Raw genomic sequence first — 25,747 nt, 5'->3', positions numbered from 1 at the left:
TTTATTCGTAATAAATTTGCTAAAATTTCTAAAAACCTGTTTTCACTTTGTCATTATGGGGTATTGTGTGTAGCTTGATGAGGGGAAAACATATTTTATACATGTTAGAATAATGCTGCAACGTAATAAAATGTGGAAAAAGTCAAGGAGTCTGAATACTTTTCCGAATACACTGTATAAGATACTTTGTGAGAGTGTTCGTGCAAAACCTGATGCAATGCAAGAAGTGTAAAACGTTTGGCCACGTGTCAAGTGTTTGCAGACAATATTGAATGTTACATCTGTGGTGGGGATCATTTTCCTGAATTCCCTCAGTACCCTGTTAGGGTGAAAGAGGTTGAGGTGTCAAGGATCAGGGTTGTACAGCAAATCTCCTATGTGGAGGTTGTGAAGAGAGTTGAAGGGGCAAGAGGCCACAGTGTTGGAGAAGATGTGGCGTTGGATGCACCTCAACCAGTTGCAAACGGTATATGTCAATAAAGTGATCTAGATACACTTACATTTAAGTCATTTAGCAGACGCTCTTATCCAGAGCGACTTACAAATTGGAAAGTTCATACATATTCATCCTGGTCCACCCGTGGGAATTGAACCCTGGTCCCCCCGTGGGAATTGAACCCACAACCCTGGCGTTGCAAGCGCCATGCTCTACCAACTGAGCCACATTGGCTATACACTTATTATGAAGAAGGTGGATTTTGTAGCATTTATAGCCTCAGTTATTAATTGTACTGCACAAGTGTCCAAGAAGTCCAATTAGCTGGACATCATTACATTTGCAGCTGAGTAGTTTTTGTCAAAAAAAGTTATCTTGTCCTAGAGAGATATGCATGATTATCAAAACGTCATGTCAGGGTAAGTCTATACAACATTTAGCCCTTATTTTAAATGTTTTTAAAATTCCTTATGGGAAAAATGAATGGTGGAAAAACGATTGGAACCATTTCCCTGTTTGACCTCTAGGTTTTCTTAGTATTATGACTCATACTGTGGTACTCTATCTGCAATATGTGGAACCAGTGTGCAGTAGTATTTCTAAGGGGGGATATTTCGCTGCTACACGCGATGTTTTGTTGTTTGCCTTGAATCGGTCCGAAGTTGCAATGTAGTAAACATCTATGAACCAAAATGAAAGCGATAAGGAAAACGTTTTATACTAGTCAGTTAGCTATAACATTCGCCTGTCTGCCTGAAGTTCTGTAAAAAATGCTGTCAAATCTGTGACGTATGGAAATTTGCGGAACACCACAAGATAACATTGAGGAAGTAGCTAGCTAGATTGCTAGCTAATTGGACAGCTGTGTAAGAGTAACGTTAGCTGTTTATGTAGCTTCTGTTTACAATTAGATTTTAATCGCTTTTAATCATGGACGAAGCAGTCGGCGTCAATGCAGACCCAGATATGCCATCTGACAGTGAGGGTAAATCGCGTGTCACACTTATGATTTGTTACACAGATCGGACAGATCACACTACGGTGTGGCTGGCTAGCTAGTAGGCTATTTAACTATTTATATTTTATTTGGTTATTTTATTAACACCATGTCTCTACTGTCTGTAGGTCGTAGCTCGCGCTGGAGAAATTGGACTGGTTTTTGGTGAGTTTAGTTTTGAGATGTTCTACTATGGTGAATGTGATGTGAAATCAGAAATGAGCCAAACTACCAGTATTTTGTTTATTTAAATGTAATGTTATTTGAATCAAACCTATTTAGTTAACTACAGTGAACACGGTTACATGCACACAATAATGTGATTACTGTGGATAGTCAGGTTAATACAATAGTTTGTTTAATGCCTTACTCGGCCTAATGCCATAATCAGTTGAATATTGAATTAGTGGTGCGCATGTTAAGTACTCGATGGAATAGGGCAGGCAAGCTACAGAAACTACTCACATCCCTTTACTTTTTCCCTAGGTTGTTGTTACAGCCTGAATTTAAAATGGATTAAATTGAGATTTGTTGTCACTGGCCTACACACAACACCCCATAATTGTATTTTATTTAACTAGGCAAGTCAGTTAAGAACACGTTCTTATTTACAATGTCGGCCAAACCCTCCCCTAACCAGACAACGCTGGGCCAATTGTGCGCCGCCCTGTGGGACTCCCGATCACGGCAGGTTGTGGTACAGTCTGGGATCGAACCAGGGTCGGTTATGACACCTCTGCACCACTCGTGAGCCCCTCAAGTGTCAAAGTAGAAATGTATATATATATATTTTACATATTAATTAAAACTGAAAAGCTGAAATGTATTGAGTTAATACATATTCAACCTCTTTGTTATGGCAAGGCTAAATAAGTTCACAGATTCAACTACAAAGACCAGGGAGGTTTTCCAATGCCTTTCAAGGAAGGGTACCTATTCTTAGATGGGTAAAAAAAATATTATCCATTCAATATGGTGAAGTTATTAATTACACTTTGGATGGTGGATCAATACACCCAGTCATTACAAAGATACAGGCATCCTTCCTAACTCAGTTGCCGGAGGGGAAGGAAACCACTCAGGGGTTTCACCATGAGGCCAATGGTAACTTAAACTGTTAGTTTAATGACTGTGATTGGCGACAACTGAGGATGGATAAACCACATTGTAGTTACTCCACAATACTAACCTAATTGACAGAGTAAAAATAAGGAAGCCTGTAAAGAATGCAAACGTTCCAAATCATACATTCTGTTTGCAACAAGGCACTAAAGTAATACTGCAAAAAATGTGGCAAAGCAATTCACTTTTTGTCCTGAATACAAAGTGTTATGTTTCGGTCAAATTCAATACATATTTTTCAAGTATAGTGGTGGCTGCATCATGTTATGGTTATGCTTGTAATCATTAAGGACTGCAGAGTTTTTCAGGATAAAAAATAAAGGATTTTACTTGGGCTTGGCTCCATTCGTAAAGGAAACCTGGTTCAGTCTGTTTTCCACCAGACACTGGGAGATGAATTCACCTTTCAGCAAGACAATAACCTAAAACATAAGACCAAATCTACACTGCAGTTGCTTACCCAATGCGACAGTGAATGTTCCTGAGAGGCAGAATTACAGTTTTGACTTAGATCTGCTTAAATCTATGGCAAGACCTGAAAATGGTTGTCTAACAATGATCAACAACTCATTTGACAGAGCGTGACGGATTTTGAAAAACAGAATGGGCAAATGTTGCACAATCCAGGTGTGGAAAGCTCTTAGAGACGTACCCAGAAATAAAAAAAAGTATTTGGACACTCCTTAAAAACCCGTTGCTGACGGATGTATAAAATAGAGCACACAGCCATGCAATCTCCATAGACAAACCTTTGCAATTTGTAAGTCGCTCTGGATAAGAGCGTCTGCTAAATGACTTAAATGTAAATGTAAATGCAGTAGAATGGCCTTACTGAAGAGCTCAGTGACTTTCAACGTGGCACTGTCATGGGATTCCACCTTTCCAACAAGTCAGTTTGTCAAATTCCTGTCTAGCTAGAGCTGCCCCGGTCAACTGTAAATGCTGTTATTGTGAATTGGAAACATCTAGGAGCAACAACGGCTAAGCTGCGACGTGGTAGGCCACACAAGCTCACAGAACGAGACCGCCGAGTGCTGAAGTGCATAGCTCATAAAAATGTCCTCGGTGGCAACACTCACTACCAAGTTCCAACTTGCCTCTGGAAGCAACATCAGCACAATAACCGTTCGTCGGGAGCTTCATGAAATAGGTTTCCATGGCCGAGCTGCCTCACACCAGCCTAAGATCACCTTGCGCAATGTCAAGCGTCAGCTGGAGTGGTGTAAAGCTCGCAACCATTGGACTCTGGTGTGATGAATCTCTAGGCGGATGCCTAGAGAACGCTACATGCCCCATTGCATAGTGCCAGCAGTAAAGTTTGGCGGAGGAGGAAAAATGGTTTGGGGCTATTTTTCATGGTTCGGGCTAGGCCCCTTAGTTCCAGTGGAGGGAAATCTTAACGTTACAGCATACATTCTATGCTTCCAACTTTGACAACAGTTTCAGCATGACAATGCCCCCGTGTGCAAAGTGAGGTCCCATCGAGAAATGGTTTGTCGATCGGTGTGGAAGATCTTGTTTGACCTGCACAGAGTCTTGACCTCAATCGCACCGAATAACTTTGGGATGAATTTGAACGCCGACTGCGAGCCAGGCCTAATCGCCCAACATCAGTGCCCGACCTCACTAATGCTCTTGTGGATGAATGGAAGCAAGTCCCCGCAGCAATGTTTCAACGTTTAGAAGAAAGCATTCCTAGAAGAGTGGAGGCTGTTATAGCAGCAAAAGGGGGACCAACTCCATATTAATGCCCATGATTTTGAAATGAGATGTTCGACGAGCAGGTGTCCACATACTTTTGGTTAAGTAGTTTATATTAGTGTCCCCCCCCCCCCCCCCCCCCCACTTTGACATTACAGAATACTTTGTGTAGATTGTTGACAAAAAGGACAATTAAATACATTTTAATCCCACTTTGTAACACAACAAAATGTGGAAACCGTCAAGGGGTGTGAATACTTTCTGAAGGCACAATATGTTGTAAAGACTGACTGAACCACTCCTTGTAGATTCTGTCTGGCCCCAGCGATAAGTATGTATGTGGCCACAGCAGCCATTATGGAATTCTAAAATGTCTGCTGTGGCTTCTGCTAGCTAGCATGAGGACAAAAACGGCAGTTTACTTAAAAATTAGCAGTCGTTCCATCTACTCGGTGTAGCAGTTGGGACAATTCGTAGTACAACGCAATTGTCATCCCTAGTTTGAGGTACGTTTTGAAGCCATATCTTGCACTGGCTCCGCCGTGTCTTAATCTACATAGGAAGGCTGGCTACATCTTAGCCTCAGTTTGCCCTACAACATCATTGCGTAGCCTCAGTGAACTTGCTATCATTCATTGGCCCACTGACACTTATCATCTCTGCATGCCCCCCCTCCCTGCACTGAATGTTCTGAAATGCAAGCAATAGAAATTCATTATTTGAAATTCAACATTGTCTCCCACCTTTCCTCCTGACCCTTGTCTTCAGGTTGCTGGGGTTGTGCAACAACTTTGCGTACGTGGTGATGCTGAGTGCAGCCCATGACATCTTAAAACAACAAGGGTCTCACAACTCCACATCACCTGTAAGAATGGGTTGTAGAATGCTGTATCACCATAACATTCCTATCTATTGTTAGTGTCAAAGTACTATATTGGCAATATTCTTTCATTCTCTCTCTCTCTCTTTGTTTCCTTCTTCTTCAGACCCCATCCACAGTTGCCTTGGACATTGAAGGTGCAAAAGGAAGTCACTACGACTGCAGCCCTGTTTCTACCGCGGTAAATAGAGATGCACTGCAGCTGTGAAAGTGTGTGTGATCAAATTTTATTTTATTCAGCAGATGTTATTGCGGGTGTAGCGAAATGCTTGTGTTCTTAGCTCCAACAGTGTAGAAATAGCTAACGATTCACAACAATACACACAAATCTAAAGTAAAAGAATGGAGTGAAGAAATATATAAATATTAGGACGAGCAATGTCGGAGTGGCATTGACTAAAATACAGTGTATATACATATGAAATGAGTAAAGCAGTATGTAAACATTATTAAAGTGACCAGCCTGATCCTGCCTGGTTAACATGTGTGTGACCTCTCTGTCCCCCCTCTCCAAGGCTGTTTTGTTGGCTGATATTCTTCCCACTCTCCTAATCAAGTTCTCTGCTCCATTCTTCATCCACAAACTCCCTTATGGGTAAGAGAAGGACAGATGGTGCTTTCCCAGTTGTCTTTGAATACTTTTTCTTACAGTAAATTAACTTTGTAGTAAGATGTTGACGATGGCCGTATCTTAGCTTTTGCTAATCATAACATAATACAGGAACAATATTATCCTACATTACCAGTTTGTTTGAGTTTGCAAAGGTTTGGCAATTTGAGTGCACATGTCAATTTGGAGGTTGTGTTTTTGTCCACAGTTTCCGAGTGTTGGTATGCGTTGCAACAGCGATTGCAAGCTTCCTTCTGGTGTCCTTTTCTTCTACCGTGTGGATAAGCATTTTGGGTAATGTGTGTGTAGGCCTATGTTTGTGCATGGGGACAGCAACATTTGAAAAATGATTTGATCATTGATCACTATTTTAATTCCTAGAACATTGCAGCTCTGACATTTCCCCTGAAGCCAGACACTATTTCACTGATATGGTAAACATGGGGACGCATCTAGCCAGTAAGCAGTTCTGTTAATAGCTGATTTAGCTGATTAATTAATCATTTTTATTTCGCGAAAAAGGACTGTCGTTGCGCCGTGTACCTAACCATAAACATCAATGCCTTTCTTAAAATCAATATACAAGTATATATTTTTAAACCTGCATATTTAGTTAATATTGCCTGCTAACATGAATTTCTTTGAACTAGGAAAATTGTGTCACTTCTCTTGCCACAGAGTCAGGGTATATGCAACAGTTTGGGCCGCCTGGCTCATTGCGAACTAATTTGTTTGCTAGTTAGCGGGGTGCGCGCTAATAGCGTTTCAATCGGTGACGTCACTTGAAGTAGTTGTTTCCCTTGCTCTGCATGGGTAACGCTGCTTCGAGGGTGGCTGTTGTCGATGTATTCCTGGTTCGAGCCGAGGTAGGAGCGAGGAGAGGGCCGGAAGCTATACTGTTACACTGGCAATACTAAAGTGCCTATAAGAACATCCAATAGTCAAAGGTATATGAAATACAAATCGTATAGAGAGAAATAGTCTTATAATAACTACAACCTAAAAGTTCTTTCATATGCTCTCACGTTCTGAGCAAGGAACTTAAATGTTAGCTTTCTTACATGGCACATATTGCACTTTTACTTTCTTCTCCAACACTTAGTTTTTGCATTATTTAAACCAAATTGAACATGTTTATTATTTATTTGAGGCTAAATTGATTTTATTGATCTATTATATTAAGTTAAAATAAGTGTTCATTCAGTATTGTTGTAATTGTCATTATTACAAAAAAATGTAAAAATTTGCCAGATTAATCGGTATCGGCCTTTCTTTTGTCATCCAATAATCGGTATCGGCGTTGAAAAATCATAATCGGTCGACCTCTTGTATAGAGTACAGTATATACAAATGATAAGTAATGTAGGGTATGTAAACATAATATAAAGTGGCATTGTTTGAAGTGACTAGTGATACATTTATTACATCCAATTTTATTATTATTAAAGTGGCTAGAGATTTGAGTCAGTATGTTGGCAGCAGCCACTCAATGTTAGTGATGGCTGTTTAACAGTCTGATGGCCTTGAGATAGAAGCTGTTTTTCAGTCTCTCGGTCCCCACTTTGATGCACCTGTACTGACCTCGCCTTCTGGATGATAGCGGGGTGAACAGGCAGTGGCTCGGGTGGTTGTTGTCCTTGTTGATCTTTTTGGCCTTCCTGTGACATCGGGTGGTGTAGGTGTCTTGGAGGGCAGGTAGTTTGCCCCCGGTGATGTGTTGTGCAGACCTCACTACCCTCTGGAGAGCCTTGCGGTTGTGGGCGGAGCAGTTGCCGTACCAGGTGGTGATACAGCCCGACAGGATGCTCTCGATTGTGCATCTGTAAAAGTTTGAGTGTTTTTGGTGCCCAAGTCAAATTTCTTCAGCCTCCTGACGTTGAAGAGGCACTGTTGCGCCTTCTTCACCACGTTGTCTGTGTGGGTGGACCATTACAGTTTGTCCGTGATGTGTACGCCGAGGAACTTAACTTTTTACCTTCTCCACTACTGTTCCGTCAATGTGGATAGGGGGGTGATCCCTCTGCTGTTTCATGAAGTCCACGATCAACTCCTTTTTTGTTGTTGAGTGTGAGGTTATTTTCCTGACACCACACCAAGGGCCCTCACCTCCTCCCTGTAGGCAGTCTCGTTGTTGGTCAACAAGCCTACCACTGTAGTGTCGTCTGCAAACTTCATGATTGAGTTGGAGGCGTGGATGGCCACGCAGTCATGGGTGAACTGGGAGTACAGGAGAGGGCTGAAAACGCACCCTTGTGGGGCCCCAGTGTTGAGGATCAGTGGGGTGGAGATATTGTTTCCTACCCTCACCACCTGGGGGCGGCCCGTCAAAGTCCAGGACCCAGTTGCACAGGGCGGGGTCGAGACCCAGGGTCTTGAGCTTAATGACGAGTTTGGAGGGTACTATGGTGGTAAATGCTGAGCTGTAGTCGATGAACAGCATTCTTACATAGGTATTCCTCTTGTCCAAATGGGTTAGGGCAGTGTGATTGCGTCGTCTGTGGACTTATTGGGGCAGTAAGCAAATTGAAGTGGGTCTAGGGTGTCAGGTAGGGTGGAGGTGATATGATCCTCGACCAGTCTCTCAAAGCATCTCATGATGACAGAAGTGAGTGCTACGGGGCGATAGTCGTTTAGCTCAGTTACCTTCGCTTTCTTGGGAACAGGAACAATGGTGGCCCTCTTGAAGCATGTGGGAACAGCAGACTGGGATAGGGAGAGATTGAATATGTCCGTAAACATACCAGCCGGCTGGTCTGAGCATGCTCTGAGGAGGCGGCTAGGGATCCAGTCTGGGCCGGCAGCCTTGTGAGGGTTAACACGTTTAAATGTTTTACTCACATTGGCTGCGGTGAAGGAGAGTCCTCAGGTTTTGGTAGCAGGCCGTGTCGGTGCCACTGTATTGTCCTCAAAGCGAGCAAAGAAGTTTAGTTTGTCTGGGAGCAAGACATCGGGGTCTGCGACGAGGCTGTTTTTCTTTTTGTAGTCCGTGATTGACTGTAGACCCTGCCACATTCCTCTCGTGTCTGAGTCGTTGAATTGCATCTACTTTGTCTCTATACTTACGCTTAGCTTGTTTGATTGCCTTGCGGATGGAATAGCTAAACTGATTGTATTCAGTCATGTTTCCAGTCGCCTTAAAAAGCAGTGGTTCCTGGGAACAGTGGGTTGACTGCTTTGTTCAGTGGCAGAACGACACATTTTTACCCTGTCAGCTCAGGGATTCGATCCAGCAACCTTTCGGTCATTAAAGGGTAAAAAACAACAAAGCAGTCACCCCACGCCACTTGTTTTGGTAAACGGATGAATGTGGCTGGAGACATGTAAATATTAATTCATAGACAGTTGTGAGTCCATGAGATCAAAATTATACAGTGTCGTCAGAATGTATCCATATACCTTAGCTGTGTTCGAAAACCCATACTAACATACTGTATACTACATACTTAATGAGTATATACCATGTACTATTAGTTCATTTTATTATACTCTAAACAAACAGTATCGTAGCTTGTTAGCGTAACAATTTACTAGCTAAACATTTTACGATTTCGGGTGTGTTTGTAAATTCAATCTGCAGTGCCAGAGTGTGCACTGGGCGTTCGTAAATCCAGAGCGTTGTCAGATTGTAAATTCAGAGCGTTTTGCTCTCAGAGCGTTCAGAGCGCACGCTGGACGCTCTGGCCGAGTAGTTGGGTTGATCCAAGCGTTCAACTGCAGTCAAGAACCCAAGCTAACTAGCTAACATTGGCTAGCTACTTCCAGACACGAATGAGAGAACACCTCACTCTGACCATTTTATTCGCCATAGCAGAGCTGGTTATCCAGAGCGTTGGTGACTGTAACTGTGCTGCTGGCAACAATTTATTATGCTTTTTTTGCCAATGTTTACTGACATCGAGAGTGAGAGTGCTCTGAAATCGTAGTAGCCAAAATTAAAAATGTCCATGGAAACGCACAACGACTATACCACTTAGCTAAGAATGATGTGAATAATCAAGTCTTTAAACGTTGGTTAGTTAATATACTGCCTGGCAAGTTCGATGTATTAGTATCCAACAAACGTTAGTTAACTAGCTAACATACCGGTACATACTGCTGTAATGCTATGCGGTTCGTAAGGATAGCGTAGCTAACAAATTGTCAGCCAACGTAACGTAACTTATTTGAAAAGTCATTACTTTTTTACATTGCTCAACATTTTCTTAACATTTGTCATTAATTAGTTCAGTGACATTGTATTCACTCTCGTTGGACTTCAGCTGCATATTTTCTGCCATTTGCTTCAAATCTGAAAATGTTGTGAAGCCATGCCCATTTTCTGAAGAATTGCATTTTGGGCCCGAAAAGTACAGAAATGGTGTCATCTGCGTGTATACTTCCTATTTTGGCGAATTTAGTCCGACATCCGGGAACCTTTGGCTTACTAACTATATCCATACTATGAGTAAGCATACTATATATAGTCAATTCACATCACAAATAGTGCGGTTAGTATGAGTATTCGAACACAGCTCTGGACTTTTTCCACATTTTGTTGTGGATTCACATCTTTCCATTTTGAATTACAAATGGATTAAATATATTATTTTCTCACCCATCTACACATTTCTCACCCATCTAATGACAAAGTGAAAACATGTTTTAAGAATTTATTGAAAATGAAATACAGAAATATGTAATTTACATAAATATTCACATAAATGCTATTTCCATAAATGCTGTGGTAGCCATGCTGGTTAGTTATGTCTTGAATTCAAAATAAATCAGACAGTGTCACCAGCAAAGAACCCTCATACCACCTCCTCCGTGCTTCACGGTGGGAACCACACATGCGGCGATCATCCGTTCACCTACTTTGCGTCTCACAAAGACACGGCGGTTGGAACAAAAAATGTAAAATTTGGACTCATCAGACCAAAGGACAGATTTCCACCGGTCTAATGTTGATTGCTCGTGTTTCTTGCCCCAAGCAAGTCTCTTCTTATTGGTGTCATTTAGTAGTAGTTTCTCTGCAGCAATTTGACCATGAAGGCCTGATTCACGCAGTCTCCTCTGAACAGTTGATGTTGAGATGTCTGTTACTTGAACTCTGAAGCATTTATTTGGGTAGTAATTTCCGAGGCTGGTAACTCTAATGAACTTATCCTCTGCAGCAGAGGTAACTCTGTCTTCCTTTTCCTGTGGCGTTCCTCATGAGAACCAGTTTCATCATAGCGCTTGATAGTTTTTGCGACTGCACTTGAAGAAACTTTCAAAGTTCTTAATTTTCCGCATTGACTGACCTTCATGTCATAAAGTAATGATGGACTGTCATTTCTCTTTGCTTATCTCAGCTGATCTTGCCATAATATGGACTTAGTCTTTTACCAAATAGGGCTATCTTCTGTATACCACCCACCCCTACCTTGTCACAACACAACTGATTGGCTCAAACGCATTAAGAAGGAAATAAATTCCACAAATGAACTTTTAACAAGGCACACCTGCTAATGTAATGTATTCCAGGTGACTACCTCATGAAGCTGGTTGAGAGAATTCCAAGTGTGTGCAAAGCTGTCATCAAGGCAAAGGATGGCTACTTAAAGATTTTTAAAGATTAGATTTTTTATAACACTTTTGTGGTTACTAAGTGACTCCATATGTGTTCTTTCATAGTGTTGTTGTCTTCACTATTATTCTACAATGTAGAAAATAGTAAAAATAAAAACTCTGGAATGAGTAGGTGTGTCCAAACTTTTGACTGGTACTGTGTGTGTGTGTATACAGTGCCTTCGGAAAGTATTCAGACCCCTTGACTTTTTCCACATTTTGCTACGTTACAGCCTACAGACAACGTCTACAGACAACACCCCATAATGACAAAGCGAAAACAGGTTTTTAGAAATTTTAGCACATTTATTTCAACTTTAATAAAGACCTTATTTATGTAAGTATTCAGACCCTTAGCTATTAGACTAGAAATTGAGCTCCGGTGCATCCTGTTTCCATTGATCATCGTTGATATTTTTCTACAATTTGATTGGAGTCCACCTGTGGTAAATTCAATTGATTGGACATGATTTGGAAAGGCCCACACCTCTCTATATAAGGTCCCACAGTTGACAGTGCATGTCTGAGCAAAAACCAAGCCTTGAGGTTGAAGGAATTGTTCGTAGAGCGCTGAAACAGTATTGTGTCGAGGCAAAGATCTGGGGAAGGGTACCAAAAAATGTCTGCAGCATTGAAGGTCCCCAAGAACAGTGTCCTCCTCCATCATTCAATAATGGATGAAGTTTAGAACCACCAATCTTCCTAGCGCTGGTTGTCCGGCCAAACTGAGTAATCGGGAGAGAAGGGCCTTGGTCAGGGAGGAGACCAAGAACCCGATGGTCACTCAGACAGAGTCCTAGAGTTCGTCTGTGGAGATGGCAGAACCTTCCAGAAGGACAACCGTCTCTGCAGCACTCCACCAATCAGGTGTTTATGGTGGAGTCGCCAGACGGAAGACACTCCTTTAGTAAAATGGCTGCCCTCTTGGAGTTTTCCAAAAGGCGCTTAAAGACTCTCACACCATGAGAAACAAGATTCTCTGGTCTGATGAAACCAAGATTGAACCCTTTGGCCCGAATGCCAAGCATCACGTCTGGAGGAAACCTGGCACCATCCCTACATTGAAGCGTGATAGTGGCAGAATCATGCTGTGGGGATGTTTTTCAGCAGCAGGGGTTGGGAGTCTTGTCAGAATTGAGGGATAGATTAATGGAACAAAGTACAGAGAGATCCTTGATAAACCTGTTCCAGAGCTCTCAGGACCTCAGACTGGGGCGAAGATTCACCTTTCCAACAGGAGAACAACCCTAAGCACACAGCTAAGACAACACAGGAGTGGCCTCGGGACAAGTCTCTGAATGTCTTTGATTGGCCCAGCCAGAGCCCGGACTTAAACCTGAGGGGATCTGCAGAGAAGAGTGGGTGAAACTCCCCAAATACAGGTGTTCCGAGCTTTTAGCAGTTGGCGTTAATTTTTTATAATATATTACACTTGATCTTTCTTGAATAAGTCTATTTGTTTTAGTTTTCCCTCTAACATTTTCTGTGCCTCTATGGTACAATTTTTATTGCTATTTCCTGTGCTTTAAAAAAAAAAGATGAGTTGAATTGCATGGCCTCTAAAGGTACATTTTTAAAAGTGTCCCATACAATAAGGGGATCTGCAGTACCTATGTTATGTCAGGAAAAAGTAAGTTATAAATGATTCTTTCCTGTTAAAAACAAGTTGTCATCTAATTTCAAATATCCTTTTCTCCAGACATGGTGCTTTGCATTCAGGCCAAAGAGTACATTCTTTGTCTCATCAGACCACAGAATCCTTTACTTTATGATCTGAGTCTTTCATGTCTTTTTGTAAACTCCTGTCGTGCCTTTTTCTAAGTAGTGGCTTCTGTCTGACCACTCTCTTATAAAGCCCAGATTGGTGAAGTGCTCTGGAGACCGTTGTCCTTCTGGTAGGTTCTCCTATCTAAGACAAGGAACTCTGTAGTTCTGTCATTGGGTTCTTGGTCAGATCCCTGACCAAGGTCCTTCTTGCCTGGTTGCTCAGTTTGGTCAGATGGCCACCTCTAGGCAGAGTATGGGTGATTCCATATTTTTTTCAATTTTGCAATGATGAGACCACTGTGCTCTTGGAAACTTTCAACACTCTAGAAATTGTGTTATACCCTTCCCCAGATATATGCCTCATCACAAATCTCGGCGATCTATGGACAGTTCCTTGAACTTCATGGTGTAGTTTCTGCTCTGACATGAGCTGTCAACTGTGGGACCTTTTTAAATGGAGTTTATTTATTTTGTAAATCATGTCCAAACAACTGAGTTGGCCACAGGTGGACTCCAATCAAGTTGTTGTGACATATCAAGGATGTTCAAAGGAAATTGGATGCACTGGAGCTCAATTTGGAGTGTCATAGCAAAGGGGTGTGAATACTTATGTAAATTAGATATATCTGTATTTAATTTTCAATATATTTGCAAAAATGTCACAACATATTTTCACTTTGTCGTTATGAGGTAGATAGGTGAGAAACATTTTGAATTCAGGCTGTAACACAACAAAAATGTGGTATAAGTCAAGGGGGTATGAATACTTTCTGAAGGCCATGTTAACCATGTTTTGAATCTTAACCTTATTTGTTTACAATGCCATTGTTTACAAACAATGGAGTAAAGCAGACTTACATTTGGGGTTTTGATGGGTTAGGACAGTTGAACTAAGCTCACGAAGCATTAGATAAGTATTTTTCAAGAATCCATGGCTATATACTGTATATAGTTTAAAAATAATGTACCAGTCCCAGATAGACCCTTTCAACTCACAAGAAAGGCAGAACTTAGAGTAACTTCAGAAAGTATTCACACCCCTTTTCCATTTTGTTGTGTTACAGCCTGAATTTAAAATGTATTGAATTGAGAATTTGTTACCGGCCTACAAACAATACCCCATTATGTCAAAGTGGAATTATGTTAATTACAAATTAAAAGCTGAAATGTCATGAGTCAATAAGTATTCAACCCCTTTGTTATGGCAAGCCTAGATAAGTTCAGGAGTAAACATTTGCTTAACAAGTCACAAGTTGCATGCACTCTCTGTGTACAATAATAGTGTTTAACAGGATTTTTTTAATGACTACCTCATCTCTGTACCCCACACATACAGATAATTGTAAGATCCCCCAGTCAAGCAGTGAATTTCAAACACAGATTCAACCACAAAGACGAGGGAGGTTTTCCAATGCCTCGCAAAGAAGGGGACCTATTGGTAGATGGTAAAAAAGAAGCAGACATTGAATATCCCTTTGAGCATGGTGATGTTATTCATTACACTTTGGATGGCGTATCAATACACCCAGTCACTACAAACATACAGACATTCTTCCTATCTCCGTTGCCGGAGAAGAAGGAAGCCGCTCAGGAATTTCACCATGAGGCCAATGGTGACTTTTTTAAAACCGTTAGAGTTTAATGGCTGTGATAGTAGAAAACTGAGGATGGATCAACAACATTGTAGTTACTCCACAATACTAACCTAATTGACAGAGTGAAAAGAAGGAAGCCTGTACAGAATACAAATATTCCAAAACATGCATCCTGTTTGCAACAAGGCACTAAAGTAATACTGCAAAAAAAATGGCAAAGCAATTACATTTTTGTCCTGAATACAATGTATTATGTTTGGGACAAGTCCAATACAACACATTACTGAGTACCTCTTTCCATATTTTCGAGCATAGTGGTGGCCGCATCATGTTATGGGTAGGCTTGTAATCGTTAAGGACTGGGGAGTACTTTAGGATAAAAAAGAAACAGGATGGAGCTAAGCACATGCAAAATCCTAGAGGAAAAGGAAATAAGATTTCTGTATTTCCTTTTCAATAAATTAACAAAGCATTTCTAAAAACATGTTTTCAGTTTGTCATTATGGGGTATTGTGTGTAGATGGGTGATACTTATTTTATTTAATCCATTTTGAATTCAGGCTGGAACAACAATGTGGAATAATTCAAGGAAAATGAATACTTTCATAAGGCACTGTATTACAATTGTTTCACCCTTACTCTATATGCTGTGAGACCGTATTTTAACCATTCATTTTTGAAACCCTATTACTATGTGTATCGTATTAGAGTACATATTTGCATCCATATTAAAGAACTGTGTATCTTCTAGGTGTGATCTTTGCCAGTGTGAGCGCTGGACTGGGAGAGCTCTCCTTCCTCTCTCTCACTGTCTTCTTTAGCAGGTAGACTATCTCTCTGATTTACTAAAAGTTCAGTAAGTTGTTTACTTTGCAGTTCTTTTTTTTACATAAAAGGTATTCTCACTCAACCCCCTCAGTTTTTTTTCTCAACACTCTCACCCCATGTCTCCTTCTATCCGCCCTCTCAGAGATGTGTTGGGGGGCTGGGGCTCGGGCACCGGTGGAGCAGGTGTGGCCGGGGCTCTGCTGTACTCTGCTCTCACGCAGGCTGGCCTCTCGCCCAGGAACACGCTGCTCATCATGCTGGTCGTACCTGTAGCCATGGTGATCAGGTCAGTCCCAGGGGTGAAAGTAAGGTAGTTCGGTAAGGCGTCCTGGCAAAGTAAATAGTGGGGGTACATCGTACAAGAAACATGAGCCTACCACAATAATTCAAACAAAATGTAAATTAAACTGTAGGCTATTACGACACTATTTATCATTACCGCAAGTCAGAGGCATGAGAAATTTGCGAATGGTGGTATAGTCTACACTCAACTGCAATGTGGTTCCCCGTGAACACTGACATTTTGCCAAGGCAGAGATGAGTGGCCGAGATGCGCGAGGACAGCAGTGGGTGCATAAATTCTCAAATCGCCAAATGTCATTACATTTTTTTGGGTGTTTTGTGTAACCGATGTCTCTTTCCATTCACCACTGTTTGGAGGCTGGAAATATGTTGTGAGTGGATGAGCGTGTGTCGGTAGTCTAGTAAAGGAGCCCTTTGAAGTGATAGTTTGACAAGCGCATGCACACACAGGATGTCCCATACTGGGAAGAAATTCGTTCTCTACTGAACAAAAATATAAACGCAACATGTAAAGTGTTGGTCCTATGTTTCATGGGCTGAAAAAATAAAACATCCCAGACATTTTCCGTACACACAAACAGCTTATTTCTCTAAAATGTTGTGCACAATTTGTAAGTACGTTCAACCGGCCTCACAACCGCCAACAACGTGTAACCATGCCAGCCATTGCCCAGGACCTCCACATCCGGGCTTCTTCACCTGCGGGATCTTCTGAGACTAGCCACCCGGGCAGCCAATGAAACTGAGGAGAATTTCTGTCTGTAATAAAGCAATTTTTGGGGGGGAAACACATTCTGATTGGGTGGGCCATGCTTCCATGTGGGTGGGCCTGTGCCCTCCCAGGCCCACCTATGGCTGCACCCCTGCCCAGTCATGTGAAATCCATAGATTAGGACCTAATTTATTTATTTCAATTGACTGATTTCCTTATGAACAATAACTTGTTGAAATTGCATGTTGCGTTTATATTTTTGTTCTGTATACTTTCACCCCTGGTCGGTCCCATAAACAATGTTGATGTGATGTTAAGTTAATGTGTCGTTGTTAGGTGAGTGGGGAAAGGATCACTCCTTTTGTCAGTTTATCTGAACCCTTCACCCCCTTTTTGTCTTTCTCTTCCTTTTCCCCCACATTCCCCTCAGCTATTTTTTCCTGCTTGTCTTCCCCCCATCCTTCCCACAGTGGAAGTGCAGGGAGGTGGAGTCTGTGAGGGGCGGAGACTCACAGAGCAGGCGGCCCCTATTGGATGACACTGATGAAGAGGAGGAGCGGGAGAAAGGTGCTGAAGGTGTGTTTATCATGTCATGTGGTAAGGTAAAGAATTTTGAGGAAAGTGATGTGTGGTAATATGGATGTTTAACACAAGATATTTAGTAGTGAAATATTACATTTTAATTGTAAAATATTTTGTAGGACATTGATTAACCAAACAGCCCATCTTCTCTTCCTTCTGAATATAACAGAAGACAAGGTCACTGGACCACTGACATTTATTGAGAAACTACACATCATTAAAGTGAGTTTGAAGTCACTTTAGAAAAGTGGACTTGGTCTGTACCATTTTCAGATTAAAAAGTTATACTCTCAAAGTTGGCCCAGGCCAGGGTAAGCCAGGCCAAAATCTCATAAATATCCTATCCTTATTTCCCAGTCGATACAAACTCAATTCCCCAATGCGAAATACACAGAACAGCTTTACTTGAATTTCATTTTCACATGTGCTAAATAATCAGTTTAACCCTGGCCTAGTAAGTTTTACTCAGTCTTGATGTGCTCCAGTACTATATGTGTTATTGCCAATCTGCTAATATCAATTCTACCGCCTCCCCTCAGGGTCTGCTGAGGTTTGTGGTTCCGTTAGGAGTTGTCTACTTCGCGGAGTACTTCATCAACCAGGGCCTGGTGAGTAGGCCTCTGTCGCCCCATGGCAGTTTATAGTGTCACTGCAACTAGTTGATATTCTCACCATCACTTCCATTTTCATTGTATAGTATGGATGAACGCCAACTTCTTGTTACAGTAGAACTAATTTCCTAATTTTTCAACTTTCTTTACAGTTGGAACTCCTATATTTCCCAAACTTCTATCTCTCCCATGCAGAGCAGTATCGCTGGTCAGTACCATTCAGAATATATACATTTGAAGTTTACATGCGCTTAGGTTGGGGTCATTAAAACTCGTTTTTCAACCACTCCACAAATTTCTTGTTACAAACTATAGTTTTGGCAAGTCGGTTAGGACATCTACTTTGTGCACAAGTAATTTTTCCAACAATTGTTTACAGACAGATGATTTCACTTATTCACTGTATCACAATTCCAGTGGGTCAGAAGTTTACATACACTAAGTTGACCGTGCCTTTAAACAATTCCAGAAAATTATGTCATGGCTTTCGAAGCTTCTGATAGGCTAATTGACATCATTTGACATAATTTGAGTCAATTGGAGGTGTACCTGTGGATGTATTTCAAGGCCTACCTTCAAACTCAGTGCCTTTTTGTTTGACATCATGGGAAAATCAAAAGAAATCAGCCAAGACCTCAGAAAAAATTTGTAGACCTTCACAAGTCTGGTTCATCCTTGGAAGCAATTTCCAAACGCCTGAAGGTACCACGTTCATCTGTACAAACAATAGTACGCAAGTATAAACACCATGGGACCACGCAGCCGTCATACCGCTCAGGAAGGAGACGCCTTCTGTCTCCTAGAGAGTAACGTAATTTGGTGCGAAAAGTGCAAATCAATCCCAGAACAACAGCAAAAGACCTTGTGAAGATGCTGGAGGAAACGAGTACAAAAGTATCTATATTCACAGTAAAACGAATCCTATGTCGACATAACCTGAAAGGCCACTCAGCAAGGAAAGAGCCACTGCTCCAAAACAGAGAAATGTCCTCTGGTCTGATGAAACAAAAATAGAACTGTTTGGCCATGATGACCATCGTTATGTTTGGAGGAAAAAGGGGGAAGCTTGCAAACCGAAGAACACCATCCCAACCGTGAAGCATGGGGTGGCAGCATCATGTTGTGGGGGTGCTTCACCAAATAGATGGCATCATGAGGGAGGAAAATTATCTGGATATTTTGAAGCAACATCTCAAGACATCAGTCAGGAAGTTAAGGCTTGGATGCAAATGGGTCTTCCAAATGGACAATGACCCCAAGCATACTTCCAAAGTTGTGGCAAAATGGCTTAAGGACAACAAAGTCAAGGTATTGGAGTGGCCATCACAAATCCCTGACCTCAATCCTATAGAAAATTTGTGGGCAGAACTGAAGAAGTGTGCGAGCAAGGAGGCCTACAAACCTGACTCAGTTACACCAGCTCTGTCAGGAGGAATGAGCCAAAATGTACCCAATTTATTGTGGGAAGCTTGTGGAAGGCTACCCGACACGTTTGACCCAAGTTAAACAATTTAAAGGCAATGCTACCAAATACTAATTGAGTGTATGTAAACTTCTGGGAATGTGATGAAAGAAATAAAAGCTGAAATAAATCATTCTCTCTACTATTATTCTGACATTTCACATTCTTAAAATAAAGTGGTGATCCTAACTGACCTAAGACGGGGAATTTCTACTAGGATTAAATGTCAGGAATTGTGAAAAACTGAGTTAAAATGTATTTGGCTAAGGTCTATGCAAACTTCCGACTAAAACTATCTTTTTTTACTTTAGTGCCATATAAAGATTAATATTTCTCCATAGTAATGGTATGATTAAGTGGTGTAAAGCTATTAACTCACATTCTTCGTGTGTGTTCAGGTACCAGACACTGTACCAGGTGGGGGTGTTGGTCTCGCGATCCTCTCTCTGCTGTGTGAAGTTCAGGAGAATCTGGGCTCTCTCTCTGCTTCAGGTGAGTGAACAATAGATGATATACAGTACCAGTCAAAAGTTTAGACACCTACTCATTCCAGGGTTTTTATTTTATTTGGACTATTTTCTACATTGTAGAATTATCAAAACTATGAAATAACAGATGTGGAATCATGTAGTAAACAAAAGTGTTATACAAATATATATTTGAGATTCTTCTAAGTAGCCTCCCTTTGCTTTGATGACAGCTTTGCACACTCTTGGCATTCTCTGAGCTAGCTTCACCTGGAATGATTTTCTAACAGTCTTGAAGTAGTTCCCACATATACTGAGCACTTGTTGACTGCTTTTCCTTCACTCTGCGGTCAAACTCATCCTAAACCTCATCCTAAACCATCTCAATTGGGTTGAGGTCGGGTGATTGTGGAGGCCAGGTCATCTGATGCAGCACTCATCACTCTCCTTGGACAAATAGCCCTTGAAAAATGATATGCCACTCCATCTGGTTTGGGACTATCGCTGCAGAATGCTGTGGTAACCATGCTGGTTAAGTGTGCCTTGAATTCTAAATAAATCAGTGTCACCAGCAAAGCACCATAACACATCCTCCTCCATTCTTCACGGCGGGAACCACACATGCGGAGATCATCCGTTCATTTACTCTGCGTCTCACAAAGACACGGCGATTGGAACCAAAAATGTCAAATTTGGACTCATCAGACCAAAGGACAGATTTCCACCGGTCTAATGTCCATTGCTTGTGTTTCTTGGCCCAAGCGAGTCTCTTCTTCTTATTGGTGTCCTTTAGTAGTGGTTTCTTTGCAGCAATTTGACCATGAAGGCCTGATTCACACAGTGTCCTCTGAACAGTTGATGTTGAGATGTGTCTGTTACTTGAACTCTGTGAAGCATTTATTTGGGCTGCATTTTCTGAGGCTGGTAACTCTAATGAACTTATCCTCTGCAGCAGAGGTAACTCTGGGTCTTCCTTTCCTGTGGCGGTCCTCACGAGAACCATTTTCATCATAGCACTTGATGGTTTTTGCGACTGCACTTGAAGAAAGTTTAAAAGTTCTTGGAATGTTCCAGATTGACTGACCTTCATGTCTTAAAGTAATGATACTGTCATTTATTTTTGCTTATTTGAGCTGTTCTTGCCATAATATGGACTTGGTCTTTTACCAAATAGGGCTATCTTCTGTATACCACCCCTAATTTGTCACAACACAACGGATTGGCTCAAACGCATTAAGAAGGAAAGAAATTCCACAAATGAACTTGACAAGGCACACCTGTTAGTGTAAATACATTCCAGGTGACTACCTCATGAAGCTGAGAATGCCACGAGTGTGCAAGGCAAAGTGTGGCTACTTTGAATAATCTCAAATGCAATATATTTTGATTTGTTTCACACTTTTTTTAGTTACTGCGTGATGGAGAGGGCTGTGTCGGTCATGAATTTTTATCAGCCGGTAACTGTTATGCAAATAACTGCCTGTCTCACGGTAATAGTCCTTTAAATAACAAAAATGTTTAGCATCTTCGGGCTTCCATGCATAGCCTACAAGCCACTGATGCAGATCTTTGGAACATCTGCATTTTAAAGTCTAATAAATCCATTTAATATAGCCTACACCATCACAATAAATGTATTATTTTAAGCGGGTCTAAAGAAAAATTATGATATGAAGAAAATGTAGCCTATACCAAAGAACAGAACAGCATACTTTGAGTTGTTGGGCCCTGATCTGGCTCTGCTATATGGCTGTGAGCTACACTAATTATTTTGGCAGACAAGATTTTTTTAGAATTCTGTGGCATTATTTGATAGGGAGAAGAATATAATTGAAAATAGTTTGAATAAAATAGAAAGGATATTGACTTCAGAGGGTGTGCCCACATGGCTATTCTGTGTTGAGTGGTAAACAAAGTGATGATTTGAAACCTTCTATATGCTGAATATGTAGTTATTTATGCAACTTTAGTTGTGCGACTAATGATGATTTGGAAAAAATTGGATGAAAGACATGCGCTCTGCTGTTTCTTGCCCAGGTTGCACACACTTCATCAGTCTCTCATTCACAATTTGACAAGTACTTTATAATATTCTCACCCATCTGACTATTCTCAATGTAATCTGGTGTTTACATATTTGTGCACTTTAATTTAGAATGGCCCACAAAAAACATCCTTAGCCTGCACTTAAATAGAAAGAACCTTACGTGGGATGTAATGTTTTATATGCCAGGAAGGCTACACTGGTCATAAAGAGGATTAATATGCTTAATTTTAAGAATTGAGCAATAAATATATCATCACAAGAAAGCTGGGATCCTCTTTTAAATAGTGGCCAGTCAAAACTCTGTTCACACGCTATGGCGCAATGACTGGGCTTATAAGAACACGTTTCACTAAGTTATGTTGGCTATGGGCTCTCCAACCCTGTTCCAGGGGTCCTAGGCTTATAGGCTACGCTTCGAGTAATTTGGCCGTGATACAAACCGTATCAAAACATATAGGCCTATGAGCTGAAAAAGTTGAAAAATAATGCATGTGCTGTTTTTCTTTAGACTGCACACACTGGGCATCATTCACAAGTGATACTATTCTCACACATTAGACTATTCTCTATGTAATGTTGTCTTTACATACTAAATAATATACTGACCAAAAATAAACACAAAATGCAACAATTTCAAAGATTTTACTGAGTTACAGTTCATGTAAGGAAATCAGTCATTTGAAATTAGTTCATTAGGCCCTACTCTTTGGATTTCACATGACTGAGAATACAGATATGCATCTGTTGGTCACAGATACCTTTAAAAAAAAAAAAGAGTCTGGATCAGAAAACCAGTTAGTATCTGGTGTGACCACCATTTTCCTGATGCAGCGTGACACATCTCCTTTGCATCGAGTCAATCAGGCTGTTGATTGTGGAATGTTGTCCAACTCCTCTTCAATGGCAGTGCAAAGTTGTTTGATATTGGCCGGGACTGGAACACGCTGTCGTACACGTCGATTCAGATCATCCCTCAACGGGTAACATGTCTGACTATGCAGGCCACGGAAGAACTGGGAACAATGCAGTCCACGGAAGAACTGGGATATTTTCAGCTTCCAGTAATTGTGTACAGATCCTTGCGACATGGGGCCGTGCACGACAATGGGCCTCAGGATCTCGTCACGGTATCTCTGTGCATTCAAATTGCCATCGATAAAATGCAATTGTATTCGTTGTCCGTAGCTTATGCCTCCCCATACCATAACCCTACCATGGGGCACTCTGTTCACAACGTTGACATCAGTAAACCGCTCGCCCAAACGATGCCATACAGACTGCGGTTGTGAGGCCGGTTGGACGTATTGCCAAATTCTCTAAAACAATGGAGGTGGCTTATGGTACAGAAATTAACATTTAATTATTTGACAACAGCTCTGGTGAACATTCCTGCAGTCATCATGCCAATTGCATTCTCCCTAAAAACTTGAGACATCTGTGGCAACTGGCTCTAACCAGAATAGAAAGAGTGGGATTTTTCTACATTTTATTGTGTTACAGCCTGGATTTAAAATGGATTCAATTGAGATTGTGTCACTGGCCTACACACAATACCCCATAATGTAAAAATTGAATTATGTTTTTAGAAATGTTTCCAAATTAATTAAAAATTAAAAGCTGAAATGTCTTGAGTCAATAAGTATTCAACCCCTTTGCACGCCTAGATAAGTTCAGGAGTAAACATTTGCTTAACAAGTCACGTAAGTTGCATGGTCTCACTCTGTGTGCAATGATAGTGTTTAACATGATTTTTTTAATGACCACCTCATCTCTGTACCCCACACATACAGATAATTGTAAGATTCCTCAGCCAAGCAGTGAATTTCAAACAGATTTAACCTCAAAGACCAGGAAGGTTTTCTAATGGCAAGGCAGCAGCTAATGGGGATCCATAATAAATACAAATGATGTTATAACTTCTAAAATTAACTGTATCCACTGGCGAATTGGGAGAGAGTGAGGGTACCCCCACATATGGAGGAATGTGCCTACCTGATTTAGGGGACACAGTGAATTGCTAGGAGTTGGGGTCAATTTAATCGTAAAACATTTCCTTGGTGTTAAATACAGTCTGAACAGACTTAATGTATAAATTGATGGTTCAGTTTACAGGATGCCAAAGTCATATTTTTCAATGTTCTGTTCCAGTTAAAGGGTTGTTCCGATTCAATTAGATCTGTGGACCATTTTTTATGACTAACTTAGAATATGAGCTTTCCAAAAGTTTTCTAAATTTATAGAGATCAGTCCTTTCAGGAGCCCAGATCATTTATTTATAAATCCCAGTATTGGATGGTTCGGTAGTTGGGTTTCCCAAGGGACTCCATAGGCCAGCAAAGCTGAGTTAAATTGTAAATATAGAAAAGAGATTTGCCTGGTAGGTATCTGTTTTTCAATTCTTGGAATGTTCACGAACCATTACTATCCATGATATCAGCAAGGATATGGATTAGAGCGCAGTTTTGGAGAAGCATAGTTACCGTGACTCAACGGTCATGACTCGTGATTGTTGGGGTAATACAGTCACTGTAACAGACCTAGTGGTGGAGCTATAACTTTCTCTGATCTTTATCTCTCTCCACCTGGCTTTATATTTTCTTCTTCCTCCCCCACCATCCCCACCACTACCTTTTGTACCCTTATTCATAAAGCATCTCAGTGTAGGTGTGTTGATCTAGGATCGGGTCCCCCCTGTCCATGTCATTTTATTGTCCTAGATCAGCACTCCTACTCTTAGATGCTTTGTGAATACGGTCCCTGGTCCCTCGGTGTGTGTGAACGAGGTGTTGCTCTGTCTCCCTCAGTGTGTGAACGCGGTGTTGCTGTTATTGTCGGTGTACTACCAGTTCCTGCCCAGTGCGTGGCTGGTGTTTGTGATAGTCCTCTACGAGGGGTTGCTGGGAGGAGCTGCATACGTCAACACATTCTACTTCATCAGCAAGGAGGTCAGTCACCAGGGTGTGTGTGTGTGTTTGTTTGTCAGCCTGCGTATACGGTTGTGTGTATGTCAATATATAACATTAGCTGGAGGGTCAGCCATCGGACATGTTTGTGTGTGTTTGTGTGCCACTCCCCTTACCTTTCCCCTCTCTCCCTGCAGACTGGAGACAGACAGAGGGAGTTTGCCATGGTGGCAGCCAGTGTAGGAGACAGTCTGGGCATCGCCATCTCCGGCCTCATAGCTTTCCCAGTCCACAGATACTTCTGCTCACTATAAGCGATAGTAGAGGGAGAAAGACTGGTGAGAAGTGCAAAAGAGATAGTGTCATGTTTTGAAGTGCTTGATATTTCCTTGGAGGTCTAAAGAAGAGACTCTCTGCAGCTGGGGTGGATGGAATTTGCTGATAATTATTGTGTTACATTTTTGCATAAATTAGAGGTCAGTTCAGACACATCTTCCTGCACCTTAGCAACCTTGCTGGGTGTGTGGTAGATTCCTCCATTTACTTAGAAATCACATTGTTACAACTGGTACAAGTTTCATATCACTTCGAAAGATAACGGTCACTAGCCAACTGTAACTTTTAATATTTTTCTGCCATCACCAAAGACAACATTTGTCAATGTGCCTTTGATAATTATCAGGATTTTATGTTTTAATATATTTCTCTTTTCACTACATTCCAATGTCTAGTATCCTGCTAATATATAAAAAAATGTAAGCACTAACTTTTTCTTTGCTGCTATTGTTGAGTTATTGATTATTGTTATAAAATTGTGAATGCTCTAACTTAGCTCTACTAACAGTGTTTACATGTGGGCTTTTATGATCAATGTTATATTTTGTTGTAACTTTTGAAAACGGACAAGTGATTAAAGATTTGATTTTGAATCAAATGTGTGGTTTATTGTTCTGTAGGCCTACTTTGTTTTTAAATGAGATAAATTGCATAATTAAAGCTAGAATCCTTAGTTGCTACATCCATTTAGACTTTTAAATTAATTATACAGTTGAAGTCAGAAGTTTACATACACCTTAGCCAAATACATTTAAACTCAGTTTTTCACAATTCCTGACATTTAATCCTAGTAAAAATT

At 41.0% G+C, this 25,747-nt stretch overlaps 1 protein-coding gene across 2 annotated transcripts; it reads left to right on the top strand.

The window, feature by feature from the left end:
- Window positions 1-1,030: 1,030 nt before the first annotated feature.
- cln3 (CLN3 lysosomal/endosomal transmembrane protein, battenin) lies at window positions 1,031-25,546 on the top strand. Of its 2 annotated transcripts, XM_055941848.1 has the most exons (16): window positions 1,031-1,421; window positions 1,562-1,598; window positions 5,025-5,121; window positions 5,243-5,317; window positions 5,652-5,731; window positions 5,955-6,040; window positions 11,569-11,619; window positions 15,449-15,521; window positions 15,668-15,811; window positions 16,971-17,116; window positions 17,292-17,344; window positions 17,662-17,730; window positions 17,886-17,941; window positions 19,594-19,687; window positions 24,514-24,654; window positions 24,810-25,546. In XM_055941848.1, the coding sequence occupies exons 1-16, from the start codon at window positions 1,367-1,369 to the stop codon at window positions 24,924-24,926; spliced, it is 1,374 nt and encodes a 457-aa protein (XP_055797823.1). In that variant the 5' UTR covers window positions 1,031-1,366; the 3' UTR covers window positions 24,927-25,546. The 2 variants fall into 2 exon arrangements, with proteins under 2 accessions (XP_055797823.1, XP_055797829.1); XM_055941854.1 differs by lacking the exon at window positions 11,569-11,619 and having other exon boundaries at window positions 1,032-1,421.
- The last annotated feature ends 201 nt before the right edge of the window (window positions 25,547-25,747 follow it).

The sequence above is a fragment of the Salvelinus fontinalis genome, chromosome 2 (genome assembly GCF_029448725.1).
Source record: "Salvelinus fontinalis isolate EN_2023a chromosome 2, ASM2944872v1, whole genome shotgun sequence".
In the NCBI taxonomy this organism is placed as follows: Eukaryota; Metazoa; Chordata; class Actinopteri; order Salmoniformes; family Salmonidae; genus Salvelinus; species Salvelinus fontinalis.
Note: the sequence above shows the minus strand (reverse complement) of the source record. Positions and strands in the feature narration are given on the sequence as shown.

Excerpts from the sequence above, each read along its gene's own strand:
- cln3 (XM_055941848.1), top strand. The coding sequence starts at position 1,367 with ATGGACGAAGCAGTCGGCGTCAATGCAGACCCAGATATGCCATCTGAC. Across the intron at positions 5,122-5,242 it reads CTCACAACTCCACATCACCT|ACCCCATCCACAGTTGCCTT; the intron begins GTAAGAATGGGT and ends CTTCTTCTTCAG. Across the intron at positions 24,655-24,809 it reads TCTACTTCATCAGCAAGGAG|ACTGGAGACAGACAGAGGGA; the intron begins GTCAGTCACCAG and ends CTCTCCCTGCAG.